The sequence below is a fragment of the Lolium perenne genome, chromosome 6 (genome assembly GCF_019359855.2).
Source record: "Lolium perenne isolate Kyuss_39 chromosome 6, Kyuss_2.0, whole genome shotgun sequence".
NCBI lineage: Eukaryota > Viridiplantae > Streptophyta > Magnoliopsida > Poales > Poaceae > Lolium > Lolium perenne.
Window position 1 is genome coordinate 263,992,083 of NC_067249.2, and position 14,242 is coordinate 264,006,324.

The 14,242-nt window shown below is 42.1% G+C and overlaps 2 protein-coding genes and 1 pseudogene across 3 annotated transcripts; all 3 read right to left on the minus strand.

The window, feature by feature from the left end:
* Positions 1 to 1,066: 1,066 nt before the first annotated feature.
* Positions 1,067 to 3,627, minus strand: LOC127305448 (wall-associated receptor kinase 1-like; annotated as a pseudogene).
* A 4,081-nt stretch (positions 3,628 to 7,708) lies between these two features.
* LOC127309199 (uncharacterized) lies at positions 7,709 to 10,393 on the minus strand. Its single transcript, XM_071821253.1, has 5 exons — positions 10,328 to 10,393; positions 9,876 to 10,186; positions 9,710 to 9,785; positions 9,081 to 9,626; positions 7,709 to 8,028 (listed from the first exon to the last, which is right to left on the minus strand). The coding sequence occupies exons 2-4, from the start codon at positions 10,152 to 10,154 to the stop codon at positions 9,082 to 9,084; spliced, it is 900 nt and encodes a 299-aa protein (XP_071677354.1). The 5' UTR covers positions 10,155 to 10,186; positions 10,328 to 10,393; the 3' UTR covers positions 7,709 to 8,028; position 9,081.
* A 143-nt stretch (positions 10,394 to 10,536) lies between these two features.
* On the minus strand, positions 10,537 to 13,822 carry LOC139832216 (uncharacterized). Of its 2 annotated transcripts, XM_071821857.1 has the most exons (4): positions 13,415 to 13,822; positions 12,048 to 12,123; positions 11,445 to 11,951; positions 10,537 to 11,349 (listed from the first exon to the last, which is right to left on the minus strand). In XM_071821857.1, the coding sequence occupies exons 3-4, from the start codon at positions 11,943 to 11,945 to the stop codon at positions 10,660 to 10,662; spliced, it is 1,191 nt and encodes a 396-aa protein (XP_071677958.1). In that variant the 5' UTR covers positions 11,946 to 11,951; positions 12,048 to 12,123; positions 13,415 to 13,822; the 3' UTR covers positions 10,537 to 10,659. The 2 variants fall into 2 exon arrangements, with proteins under 2 accessions (XP_071677958.1, XP_071677959.1); XM_071821858.1 differs by lacking the exons at positions 12,048 to 12,123; positions 13,415 to 13,822 and having other exon boundaries at positions 11,445 to 12,035.
* Between the last annotated feature and the right edge of the window lie 420 nt (positions 13,823 to 14,242).

Genomic DNA, 14,242 nt, shown 5'->3' on the forward strand with positions numbered 1-14,242 from the left:
CGGAAGAAGATGATTCAAACCGGTGTCCCGAACAGCACGACAGCGTGTAGTCGGAGGAGAATGTTCCGATCATGCGCACATTCCTAGCTCGGGGAACACACGTGAGGTAGAGGAGAGGGGAGGGAGGGAGAACTCAACTTTGATGAATGAGGGGGCACCCCTTGGGGGTTTATATAGGAGGAAAGGGAGGAGAGGTGGGGCCACCTGGGTGGCCCCCTTTTAAAGGGGTATCCTATTTTTCTTATATTTATTTATTTATTTCAACCAATTAAATAATAAACATATGTGCTAGTATCGCATTCTTCAACCCCGAAACTTATTTCGCTTCCTCTCCAGAATAATTCCGGTGTTCTCTCCCTTTTCTCTAACAATACGGAATCAATCCCAAAGCGTCATATACCCTTAAGTGTGCCACCCTGCTGTTTCGGTAATGCATAGACACGATCGGGACACCTCTCTGATCAATGACCATCGGGGGGTTCTGGAAAACCGTAGCGGCCCCTATGCATACACGAATAAGTTTAGCGTTTGAACGTCGAGTCATATTTCTTTTGTATCACGATACCTTTTTTGTCCGAGATTTTATCTTCGGTAGCCGCTATACCTTTGTTCTATCTCGTTATCGACAAACACAATTCAACTTGTTCACATAATATCATATCCCTTGTGACCTAGTGTAACATCCCAGGTTTAGAGGCTACAAAAAGAGAGAATAGAGATGTGTGCATTGCATTCATGCATAGAAAATCCAGAAAATTTTCGCGCTTTCAAATAAAACTTATCACAGTAACTGAAGTTTCACTTAACTTGATGGAACTGAAGTAACTCATCAAGTCAAGCGATATAAACCTCAATGTGACCTTTGCTAAAGCCTTGGTTTGGGTAGATATAATTCGATCCATATGTTGGACCAAATGGAACTCGAACTATTACACAACACCATAAGTGAGGAAAAACTATAGTACATATGAAAGTGTTGTTATATTATATGAACATCTATGCTCCACCGGGAAAAACATTGCATACATTTAAGATGACTTTGCAATAAGAACAGCTAGCGTGCAATATTAGAACATTCAACCTATAAGCTGTAGGTATATGTGCTACCCCCCTCAAGATCAAGCACCTCATGTGGTCGGAATTTGTAGTCCACATCGCATTGTTGCTTCCTCCCAAGCAAGCTCTTCTCATCCTCCCCCTCCTCCTCCAAATCACCACCGCTAGCATGACCCCATGGATGTCGTTGGTATCTCCTTAGTGCCTCCAGCCTCTCCGCAACCTCCTTCATCCTCGGCCTCTCATCGCCGCTCATGCTCACACATCGCATCAAGAGGTGTGTGACCTCTTCTAGGGCTTCCGACCCCATCTCCTTCATGACATTGCCGTCCATGAGCTCGCCATGCCGACCAGCCTTCACGGCCATCACGAAGCATGACACAAGGCTCCTATTTTCCTCTGGGCCGTCAAAACATAGCACTTTTTTCCGGGTCAGCAGCTCCAACATCACGACGCCAAAGCTGTACACGTCGCTCTTGTCTGTCAGCTGGCATGTCATAAGATACTCCGGGTCTAGGTACCCACAGGTGCCTTGCACTAGGGTGGCAAGGACCTCGGCCTCATCGCTTGGAGCCAGCTTTGACGCTCCAAAGTCCGTTACTTTTGCGGTGAGACTTCCATCGAGCAGGATGTTAGCTGTCTTGACGTCGCCATGGAGGATCGGTGGCGAGGCCGACGAGTGCATGTAGGCCAACGCCTCCGCCGACTCCGCCCCAATCCGAAGACGGGTATCCAAGGCCGTGTCAGCATTGAGTCCTTTGCCACCATGGATGTAGTGGTAGAGGGTGCCATTTGAGACATACTCATATACCAACATCGGGACCTCCACCTCGAGACAATAGCCAAGCAGCTTGACGACATTTCGGTGGTTGATTTGGGAGAGGATGAGCATCTCCCTTGTGAACTCCTTGGTCTCTGCTTCCTCCATCATCTTAGACTTCTTGATGGCCACCACCGAATTGTCCGCGAGGACACCTCTGTAGACGATGCCGTGGCCTCCACGGCCGAGGATCTGGTCGGCGGCGAAGTTGTTTGTCGCCTTCTTTAGCTCTTCGCTGGAGAATATCTTGAATCCACCAGTGGAACCACCGGTGCTGCCATTGTATGACCGCATCTGCTGCTGCAGGATGACCCCTCCGTTATGCTCAAAGAATTTCTTCTTTGTTCTCATGAGGTTGCTCTTCTGCATCGCCAGACAGGTGCCGCAACATATGGACCCTAACAAGATCACTCCCACGCCGACTCCTGAATATGAGATTTCATATGTAACATTAGCTTACATTCCTCTGAAGAAATTGACATGAGTAGCGCATGTTGCATGATGAGAGCATCGAGCCATCAATGTAAGTGTACCTGTGACAATTTTGAGAGCTAAGGTGAACTTGTCATTTGGTCGGCAACCATTCTCTATTGTGGCATCTCCACTTGTCCCTGGACGGCATTGGCAAGTGTAGTTTCCCGGCGTGTTTGTGCAGACTGATCCAAAGCACGGGTCTTTACGTTTGCACTCGTCGATGTCTTCGATTTGCAAAGCAATTAATTACCATTTGATCAGAAAAGTTCATTTGACAGTGCAGCAGAATTTAATTAGCATCCTCAAACATAAAAACAATTCAGTTATCTATGGCGCCGGTATATATGTTGTGTCACGATGTTTACCTATGCATCCGTCGTCGAGGTAGGGGTTGCCGTGGTAGCCCGTGGAGCAGTTACAGCGGTACCCGGCACCATTGGTGACATTATAGCACTCACTGTGCTCACCACGGCACGCGAAGTCCGTCGCGTTTCGCTCGGCGGCGCTGCAGTTGCCGACGTTCCTTACTGCCCAGTCGAGCACGACCGGCATGGCAAAATCATCGGTGCGGTTGGGGATGATGGGGTTCCTATCGAACCACTCTGTTTCGACGAGGAACACGTAGTGGCAGGGCGTGGAGTCGACGTTTAAGGTGTCCGGCCCATTCGGACCAATGGGGAAGTTGCGCTGGTACGTGCGGCTGGTAGTAGTACATCCCCGAGGGGATCGCGATCTGGCAGCACCCGACGCCGGTGCACTTGCCCGGCATGGGGAACAGTGATGCATGGCACACGGACATGCAGCCGGTGACGTAGTTTCCGGGGACGTCGACGAAGAAGCCGAGGTTGGGGCAACCGAGCGCGACGAGGTGGTTCTTGGCCGCCGAGAAGAGGTAGGGGGTGATCTGGAGGGACATGCCGCTCATTCTATTCATATCGCCAGCCCCGCCCGTGGAGTTGAAGCACATGCGATGTGCGGCGACGTTGGTCGTGGCCTCGCCAGTCTCGAGGGTGAGGGTGGCGAGGCGGTAGTCGTACTCGATGATGGTGAGGCGAGGTGGGGAAGGGCCGGAGAGGTCGCACTCGAGCTGGAAGCCCTTGAAGCCGTCGTCGCGGTAGCAGCCGTCGCCGATGCCGAAGGGGTAGGGGACGACGATGTCACCGCACCTGTCGCTGCATCCCTTCTTCGAAACGGGCGGCTGCGGCTGGGCCGCCGCCGCTGCCACCAGCGAATGCAACACGATTAGCAGCAGTACGGTGGTCGCCATTCTTGACATGCTGTTGCTTGCTTGCTTGCCTGCTCTGCTTCGATTCCATTCCAGTTATATACTAGTAGGATCGGGGAACGATGGAAGGAACGGCGACGACTTGGCTGGGCGACCACCGTAGTCACCACGTTGAACCGCTGGTCAGTCGCCCAAATAAACAAGTGGATCGATGATGGAAGTGAACTCGACGTCCTGGCTCGTTGTTAATTTACTATCAGAAGAAACAAGGAAGGACGCAGATGTATGAATAGGGAGACGCAGCAAGCATCGACTTGACTCATTGACTGGACATGGAGTTCCACAACCCAACACATACAGAAACAAAACTGAATATCTATTATATACTAAAAGCAAAATACGGATGTTTAATAGTGCCACCATATTAATCCACATCATTAAAATTATTTTAGCTGTTAGATCTATAATATTAATGGTCAAGATTTAAACAAATTACGTAACACATACAAGTGCATATTTGTGGACATACACAATATGGCATGATTGACACGTACGTGGAAAGAACAAAAATCCATCGCATGCTCCACATGTGCCAAATAATCAGATCTGTTAGGTCTTAATTAACCATATATATAAATGATACTGATTTACAATATATGCATGAAATATATGCCGGAACATGACAGACTAGCAGCAACATCGTTTGGCCAAAAAAAAACATGAACAGTTGTACCAAATAAAGTGTGCTAATTTGACACGGTCGTACGAGATAATGAAAACGTGTGTGCATACAACTCTGCTTGTGCACGCTACAAAAAAGGCCTCCACGAGCTACATAAAAGAAGTCTACATAGTCCTGATGATATAGGTATACATAAACATTTAGGCCCGCTCTACTTTCTTAATTTTTAATGGAATACAATAAAAAGTCAAACTGCTGGCCACACAAAACCATGTCCGTATGTGCACAACTGAGAAGCATGCTCTCCTTCCGTCCTATAAAAGTACTTAACTTTGTCTAAATTGAAATATATTTAGATAATATTTAGTATCTATATACATCTAAATTCAGACAAATGTAAGATATATTTCATGGGAGGCATCGAGCATGTTAAATTATAGTGGGGAAGCGTGTAAATTTTGCGTTCAATTCTTGATCCATTACATTATTTGAGTGACATATCAGATGGATTGATTTTAATATTTATAGAAATTTACTTTGCCAACTTAAGTGGGTGAAAAGAAAAACTCCAAAGCTGATCGGTTGAATATTTAGTTTATGTGCGTTTATCTTAGATACCGGTGCTACTTACATAGAACATGGTGCCAAATAGTAGTATAAAAACCACATGGTGGCACAAAAAGTATAATAGGCTCTAAAATTGAACTAACTCATATGTTTGTATGAGTATTAACGAATCTATCTATTATATACTAAAAGTAAAATAAGGGTGTTTTTCGAGGCACTAGGTTAGTCCCCATATGCAAGAAAATATAAACCACTTATATTAATTTTAACGTCTGAGATTAAAAATTAAAGTGTTACGTAAAAGAATGTGTGTTGCAAAAATAAAATTTTGGCACGTAGGTGCCCATATGGCTACACACACATTATGTTAACCACGTCATCTAAAAGGCCACCAAGGGCCATCACAAAAAAGGTCATCGGGGGGCCAATATGGATAGAGTTTGCTTCCGGCTCGGCGTAAATAAATAGAGTCCATAGCTGAAACGAAATCATATCGCACGAAAAAAAAAAGCATAGGAACATCCGGCCAGCTGAACAAAAATTACATGGAAAGACATTTAGGCTACTTAATAAGTATAAACTATATTACTGAACATGTCCAAAAATAGTTTCAAAATATAAGACAATTATAGTAAGCTATTAGAAGACCAAAATAGCCTACCAAAACATCTTATATATTAAAAGTTTAAATCAGAGGAAGTACATAATAATGAATACACGCGAACAACTACAATACTGCTTCGTCTCCGCAAAAGGAAAGTATAGAGATACGAATATTTGAAAGATGTTTTTCTTAAAATACTAACATTGTGATTGATATTTAATTGAACACAAACCGCGAGTCATGTAGTTTTGTGCCATGTTACATCCTATTATAAATTCACGTGAAAATAGGAAGTGCTTTCTTTCCATGTCTTGGTTCTACAGGATACATATCAAACCACGTAAAAGAAGCAGCCTACGGTTGTACGTTAGATACACATAAGAAAATCAGATTTATTTTCTTTTCTGAATAGGAGTGTTGAATTTGAATTGCTCCAAAGGAACTAGATGTGTGTGTCAGTATAAGCACATGGTAGACTACATATGAGATAGTAACCAAAATTATATATTGTTTAACTATATTACTTATTAAAATACAAAAATATTGAGACATATCAAGTGTGCTAAAATTTCTTCATGTGCGCATGTAACTCTAAACGAACGTGAGAAATGGATTTGCGTAAAAAATGAAATATCGCAACTTAATGGGACATGTACATGAGAAAAAAGAGTCGCGCAAAAAAAGGAACACTAGAAACATATTAAGGAGTTTGTACATGTCACAGACTTACTAAATTCAGCTTCAAAAAACAAACTAAATTCTAGATTATTATGGTAAGGTTCGTGCACTTCGGTTGGACCGACCGCAAGGGAAAGGAAGTTCCCAAGAAAATATTACTCTTAATTATTTTCAAAGTGCAATAAGTGAAAAAAAATCAAATTCCAGCCGGAACTCATTTACATGATCCCAGGTGTAGGAAGAATATTAACCATACGATTGAGCAAGACATGTAACAGTAAAATGAAGATCACTAGCTAGGAACATTGCCACGCTTTTGACCTAATTTACTATCATGACTACTATTGTGATTGCAACACTAGATGCTTGAAAGGAAAACCCGTTGGCTAGAAACTCCGGGAAGCATGAAGAATTATAGTATAAAGGCGTGAAAACCAATAATTCTACCCTTATTGTTGCATAATACTTTCAATTTTTTATTATTCTGAAATAGTTTGTAATATTATATCATCATTTTCCCCCAGATTTATGTAAGTCACCCCTTTGTGCAAATAAGCGAACACAAAGCGAAAACACACAAATATTAGCGGACATATGGCATGGTCATTGATAGTTGAGCCAAGAATAAGTAGCAGCTAAAAATAATTAATTTAGATAAAATTCATTGAACACTAGGTTTTGTATTTTTAATATTTATATAGAATTATTTCTATAAAATTACCATGTATAAAAACATTTTAGAAAAAAATAAATAATCAGAAGTAAATAGCCTTTGAGATGTTGCACTCGCATTTGCGAGGGCCACCTTGCTAGTTTACTTAAAAAACTATAATCACCACAAATTTACAATCTCAACTGCGGAGATACCGACCACATTACAAAATATAAGCATGACTACAAACAAAATAGCACAACTATGATGAAATTGTTAAATACCAGTGGCAAGCAGAGCAGAGCACTTGGGACTGGGAGACGGCCTTCCCGCGCGCTGGCCGCCAGCCAGGAAGACGACGCCTTGCCGTTTCACCGGCGCGACATCCACCCCTTGGCTCAGTATGAGAAAATCGGCGACCGAATGATGCTCACAATGTCCACAAAACTAGTCTCAGCTAGGTACAGAGCTGATTTCTCAATTACTCTTTCAAACATTACAATTAACAAATACGTAGTGGCGATGATGGCATTGGGTTTTGCCTATGGGTGTAGCCGTATGGTTCAATGGATTAATTTTCACTATCGAGGCACAAGGAAATGTATTACTTCCTCCGATCCAGTATTCTGGGCTCCTTGTGAAAAACTATTTGTTCCAAAACACCTAAGGCCTCGTTCGGCAGCAGTGTTTTTGTGAGTTTTAAGGGGGGTTTTGAGAGGTGTTTTGGGTGAAAATAACAACCACCCAAAACACTACCCAAAACACTACAAAACCCCTATCATCAAAAACGCTTGTCAAAACACTTGTTTGACACACTTGTTTTATAAACCAGTGTATTTAAGTGTTTTCAACACAAATGGATAAAAATTCGATCTTTTTTTGACAGTTTAAACTATATTTGTATCACAAATAAAAATCTGATCTTTTTAGCACACTATGATAGATAGAAATTCAATAAACCATGATTGTATTGAACAATAAAAATACGAGCTTGTCAACAACGGGACATAACTGATCTGTGGGCACACTAAAACAAGACAAAACTCAAGAAATATGACACTTTGACATGATGTTAAACTCTGTCTACCAAACGCACATGCCATGTCCTGAAGCTAAAGATTTGCTAAACAATAAATTATCTTTCTTGTTTCAGCTGAGTTTTAACAACAAATATCTTATCAGCAAATGACATGAATCCACACTTCAAGAACTGCAAAAGGCCAGCTAGCATGAACACAAGTCTTCTCTAAGTTGCTCATCGATCCGTAGCCTGCAGCAATGAACAAGTAAAATCATTGAGCATCTGCCATCCACACACAGATTCAAAACAAGCATCGAGGAAAATAATATGATCTGCTAGCTGGCACGAATTCTAGAAACTGTGGCTTTGTATGAAAGATCATTCAGTATGACAGATCAGAGTGTGCAATTTACTGATATGAACAGTCAAGCTAGCATGACATCAATGATCAGAGAGTGCAATTTACTGATATACTACGTATAGGATAAGCTAATGTTCATATATCTCTAGAAAAATGAAAGGTTTTGTGTGCTATATTCTGTATGACAAACGATAATTAGGAACTGGACTGAAGCTTAGTACACTAGGGTTCAACTCGTGCCAAGAGGGCATAAATTAAAAACATTCGCCTGTTGAACTGCAACAAGGGGGGTTGAGTTTGAGTACAAACTTCCGCCTGTCCAACTGTAACGAACATATGTGCGGAAGTACCGAACCAGGCAGCCGCATGCCAAGATAACAGCATGTAATGACCTCTAGACGCTGTGCTAGGAACTGAAACAAACTACAGACACCATCCAGGTTCACACATAATAGCCAGTGACACTAACAGAACCAACTGCAGGAACCAGCCACTTACTCTAGCTAATATCATTTCTGTTTCGTTCAGATGAGTACAGCCACTACCTAGGTAATGAAGCATGCAAGTAGTAAGCACAACAACCACCAGATGTTTATACAGGACCGAATGTTACTAGGAGCATACTTCAGTCTATTTTCTTTCCACCCAGGAAATGAAAAGTTTCTATCAGTGTAACTCTGCGGCTATTTTAGAAAACTGAATAGGAAGTTTACTAGAGCCTTTCTTTCAGTGTAACTCTGCGGCTATTTTGGAAACAGATGTGGGTCGGTAGAACTGACTATTATATGAACTTGTCAGCAGTGTAAATTATTACTGTTTGTATCAATATGAAAAATCATCTGAAAGAGTCAAAACTTTATCACTGCATAATCAAGCAAGCAAGCATAGTAAATTTGATGGTTTCTAACAGGAAATTTAGAGCGCAAGAGTAAAAACATACCTCATGGTAACTTGGCTATCTGCCCAAGGAGCCACGTCATGGCGGTGCCATCTTTATCATCTTTATCATCAACAAGGTTGAGAAATATTTCACGATTGTCGGCAATCCTGAAGACATCCAATGCAGGGATTTTAATAGAACCTGTCATACCATCCAATGTTTTCAGTGCATCCATGCATCTGGTAATAGAGAACTTCTGTAGAGGTTGTTCTTGATTGACTTCCTTTTCACGCACTTGCACCATCCTCTCCATCACTTGCACAATTCCATCGGAATTCCTCTTCTTAGGACTCCTCTTTGGTATCTTTGGAAGCTTGTTCCTTGCAGCAGCAACCCTTTTTCCTTTCACTTGGTGTTCCACCTGAGTCATACTCTGAGCACTTGGAGCTGGATCCATAACTTCGTATTCATCTTCACTTTCTCTCTCAGGTATATCAGCCTCGGTATCTCCTTCAGGTTCATCGTCATCACTTATTACTTGTGTCAGATCCTCCCTTGATGTAGTTGAGGTTGAAGTGAAGTTAAAATTGCCTTCAGCTATGCTCCCTGCAAAAAGAGCCAACAAAGCACTCAGATGGTTAGTACAATGGATGACAATATGTTCACTGCAAGCATAGTACATATATTACCTTCATAAAGTTGTCCAAGTGAATCATAGAGAGGAAAAGCTTTTGTTTTGAATCTCTTGATTCTTGTACCAAATGACTGCAAGAGTTAAAAAATATGTGACTACAATAGTTGAATAAATAATGACTACAGAAAGTTTAGTTTAATGGGTCAAAATTGAAGGCTTACAATTTCCAGATTTTCCCAAAGATGGGGCTCAGCCTGTAGCTTGAATTGGCTTTCATCCCACCCAACCCCACTTTGCATTCTTGCTTCTTTTAGCATCCTGTAGTCTCTCTTTAAATCTTTCTCCTTATCTTGTATTTGAGACTTCTCCATTCTGAGATATGGGTGTCGAGATAGGAAAAGCTTCACCATTACATTCCACGTTTCACTACTCCACCCATTTTGTCCTCTATGGAATGTATTGTTATGCTCAAGAAGAATATCCACTAGAGACTTCTCCATTCCTATGTTCCATGAGGCTCTAGGTTTCCCAGCTACAAAATACAAGAGCTACAAATAAAATTCCAGTACATTTTGCAAATCATGTTGTCCATTCCAGAAACAATAAGCATGGAAAATCTTGCATATATCAAGCAAATATCCAGGTATCAATATAGTACAATAGTATTGGGTACCTTTTGGAGAAGCTTTTTTCTTAAATTTAGGTGAAGTCTTCTTTGTGCAATTTGGAGACGCCCTTTTCTTATTTCTTTTCCCACCGAGAAGGCCTTCGCACATTATGCTTAGGAGAGCCTGTGGCATACACCACCTGAGATGCTTTCTTAGGAATCATATCTGCTTACATTATAAAACACCACAAAAGATTATGACAATTATCAAAGATAAACACAATGCCATTAGAAATAGTTCTTTATTACATAGTTAAACACCACGAAACAGTTCCTTTGTTACATGAATAAACACCACAAAATAGTTCCCAGTTACATGATAAAACACTACAAATCTTTTAGGCAATGTAGTCATTCCACATTTGAAAAGCAATGTGATCTCTCAATTGATTGCCTAGCACATGGTTCTCGTGGAGCTGGTTTTCTTGGATATTTTCTCCATCACCATTTGGCAGATCCACAAACACAGCAGGGTCTATGTTATCCTCTTGATCCTCAAGCCACTCTTCATCTCCATCTTGCAATTTTATTATATTATGGAACACCGCTGCAGCAGCTGGGATCTTCACTTGATTTGTTATAGAATGGAAAGTACCAACATTTAGGATTGGGAACCGTTTCTTCAGAATTCCTATAAGCCTTTCAATGTGATTTCTTGCAACGGCATGTCGGTAATTAAATAACTCCATATGGTTCTGCGGCGCATGGTGACCATGGCCCCACTCTTTCAAATGATACCTTACACCTCTGTATGGTGCAAGGAAGTGCTGGGTGTTTGCGTAACCGCCATCCACTAAATAAAATTTTCCATTTGGTACATTAAAACCATTGAGTAGCGCAGAACTAAGTACACGGGCGTCGATGGCGGAACCTTCCCATCCACACGATATGAATGTCACATTCAGGTCAAAATCACAGGCTAGCATAAGATTCTGGCTTAGTGACCCTTTCCTATTCCTCCACGGAGCTTGAAGTTGAGGAGACCTAGTGACAGGAACATGTGACCCGTCTATGGCACCTAAACAATTCTGCAAATGGGAAAGGGAATGGTAGTCATTGTTCTTTAGATTATCGGAATAAGATAAGAAAAGAAACTTTTGAAGTGACAAAGAAAAAATGAAACCTCAAAATATGGGAAGAAGCGGTCATCATTTGCGATTTTGGAATGTGGCCCGTCAATGTGTCGAGGCCTCAGAAAACGACTTGCTAGGATGGGAACAACATCAAAGAACTCGTTGATGTAATCATGGAATGTTGAGGCGCTATGCTGAAACGCCACCTGTAGATCCTCATACGATGCGTTGTGTGATAGCATATACAGGAAAAAGGCCAACTTTTCTTCGACCTTTATGGTGTCGCTATCTGATATAAGACCTTCAGTTCTAAGATAAGATGCAATCCATCTAAAGATTTCTGGTTCCATCCTAAAAGCAGTCAAGCAATCTTTAAGATGACCATTAAGAAGTCTCCTAACTTTCCTTCTGCCATAAGTGATGGAGGAATGACGTTTAGTCTTTTCTGTATTTTTCAGGTAGAGGTACAGTGCTGGTAGAATGGAGAAGAATAGCTCATCATCATCATCCCTCTTCCTCTTCCTAATCCGTTCTAGGCTTTGTTGATCCATTTAAGACTAACGGAAAGCAATAAGCAGTCACAAACATGCATAAAGCTCTAACAAACATCCATAAAGCAGTAATGAAAAGCAATAAGTAGGTTGTGGACTTACCGAAGTCCGGCGTGCTCACAGGGTCCCAGGAGGGCGGCGGCTCGTCAATTCCCGCAAGAATCCGTGAATAGAGACCCTGCAAGAAGATTCAAAACAAACATGCTATGACTTCTGACGCCTTCTTGCTATCGCGAGCATGCAAGTACAAACACTATAAACTAAGCTATACCACCAACAAGAAATTACAATCACTGTAAACAGGCTGCGGGGGTTTCACCAAGGATTGTACCTATGGTTGTTTGCTTAGTTACCAGTGAACTAAGCTTAGTATTCTATGCACTTGATCTGCACAACTAAGTAAAGTAACCCAGGCAAGTTAGGAACGAAATAATATAACAGCTATACAAAAACGAAACTACAATCTGGTCATTTTGAAACCACCACCCAATGGCAACAGAGAGCTGCCCCACCACAAGCATGTAAATATATATAGATAATACTGGGACACCACGAATTTTTAGTGGCAACACACTTGAGTCCCCATGTAAACATATACAGATAATAAAACAAGAAGTAGTCGTACATATGATTTGAGTCAAACATAGTGCATAGTTGCTAGCTACTAGTTAGCAAATTAAATAGATTATATTCATGGCACGATTATCTCTGAAGTCTGAACTGTAGTATGCATTGAGGAACTAAGCTACTATGAAGATAGAACTCAATGCTGAATCAAAAACAAATCTCCAGATCAAGAAATTATTGACTACACATCAGAACTAAGCTACTCTTTCTTGAAACCATGTCCATGATGTACTTTTCAACTGCATTGAAATATATTTTGTAACAAGTCACAGCCAAGGAGATTTAAAAAATGCAGGACACTTCCTAAAAATGCTCCTCTGCTTGTTCTCTCATTTTTTTACAGAGCCAGAATACTAAGATATATTATCACTGTATATACCACAGCAGGTTACTATAACCAAGTTTATACAAAACCTCGTAGAAAATAACATTCATATTTTCACAAAGACAACAAAATAAAACCAGATATAAAGAAACAAGCAACCCTCGCATGACTTGTAGGTTTACTAGCATCTCCTACTGCTTAACCTTCAGATTTCTTATTCTTAGATACACAAACAGGTTGGTTGTGCAAGACAATTGTGGTCAATCCAGGGCATCATAAGATCCTAGCACCATATATAAAGAAACAAGCAGCCCTCGCATGACTTGTAGGTTTACTAGCATCTCCTACTGCTTATCTTTAGCCAGTCAAATGTCACAAGCAGCACAAATCTACAAGGTTCATCATCACTACAGGGATCAAGAACCTAGAATTCAAGAACAAACCTAGAAATCAAGAACCCTAGAAATCAAGTACCCTAGAGTCTTCACTACAGGGAGAGGAGGTGGATGGAACTCACAAACGACTCCAGCTTCGCACGAGAGGAGGGGGCGGCGGCAGGATCTCCCGGTCGACGGCGGCAGGAACGTCGGCGGCGCCGTCAGCGGGAGCGTCGGCGTGAGGGAGCGGCGGCGGGACAGTGTGAGGGAGCGGCGGCGAGACAGCGTGAGGGAGCGGCGGCGTGGCCTTGGAGTGTCGGCGGCGGCGGCGGCGCCGGCGTGGTCTTGGAGCGTCGGTGGCGGCGACCGGACAGCGTCGCCTCTTCGTCCCTCGCCGCCAGCGACGAAAACGCGAGGGGGGTGGAGCGTTTCGATTCCACCCCGACCCGACGTGTCTTCGGGTGTTTTCTGGGCCCTAACCTAGCCAAATCCGGTCCACCGAACGGCCCACGAGTGTTTTGAAGTGTTTTGGAGTGTTTTAATCTGGCCCGAAAAAAACACCCCAAAACCGGCCCAAACACTTCTAATTACACTGGCACCGAACGAGGCCTAAGGAATAAGGTCTGCTTTTATTTCATTTCCTTATTAATTGCCTTCTAGATTTACTCCTAGGCACAACGCATGTTTCTCTCTCCTTTTTCCTAGGTTGTGTGAAAAGGTTTCTTTGCATGAGGTGGGCCAAAATGATGCTTCACTTACCCACCTTAATAGCCATACTTAATGGAAAAAATCAAAATGGCATGCTAATTGGTGGAGTCATACGGAAAAACGAGACTCAAATTAGCCAATAGTTTTGCACCTTGATCGTAGTGCTATTCCTAATAAGCCCAGAATACCGGATCGGAGGGAGTAGTGTATAAGGTGTTAAACAACGTGTTAGTAGTTTTAGTATAGGACTCTGTTGTTGT

What these genes read in the sequence shown, in the direction of transcription:
- LOC127309199 (XM_071821253.1), bottom strand. Translation starts at nt 10,154, where the DNA reads ATGGAGAAGTCTCTAGTGGATATTCTTCTTGAGCATAACAATACATTC. An exon ending in TTTGGGAAAATCTGGAAATT is followed by an intron (nt 9,786 to 9,875) that starts GTAAGCCTTCAA and finishes TAACTCTTGCAG; the next exon opens with TCATTTGGTACAAGAATCAA. An exon ending in ACTTGGACAACTTTATGAAG is followed by an intron (nt 9,627 to 9,709) that starts GTAATATATGTA and finishes CTCTTTTTGCAG; the next exon opens with GGAGCATAGCTGAAGGCAAT.
- LOC139832216 (XM_071821857.1), bottom strand. Translation starts at nt 11,945, where the DNA reads ATGGATCAACAAAGCCTAGAACGGATTAGGAAGAGGAAGAGGGATGAT. An exon ending in GCTTCTTCCCATATTTTGAG is followed by an intron (nt 11,350 to 11,444) that starts GTTTCATTTTTT and finishes TCCCATTTGCAG; the next exon opens with AATTGTTTAGGTGCCATAGA.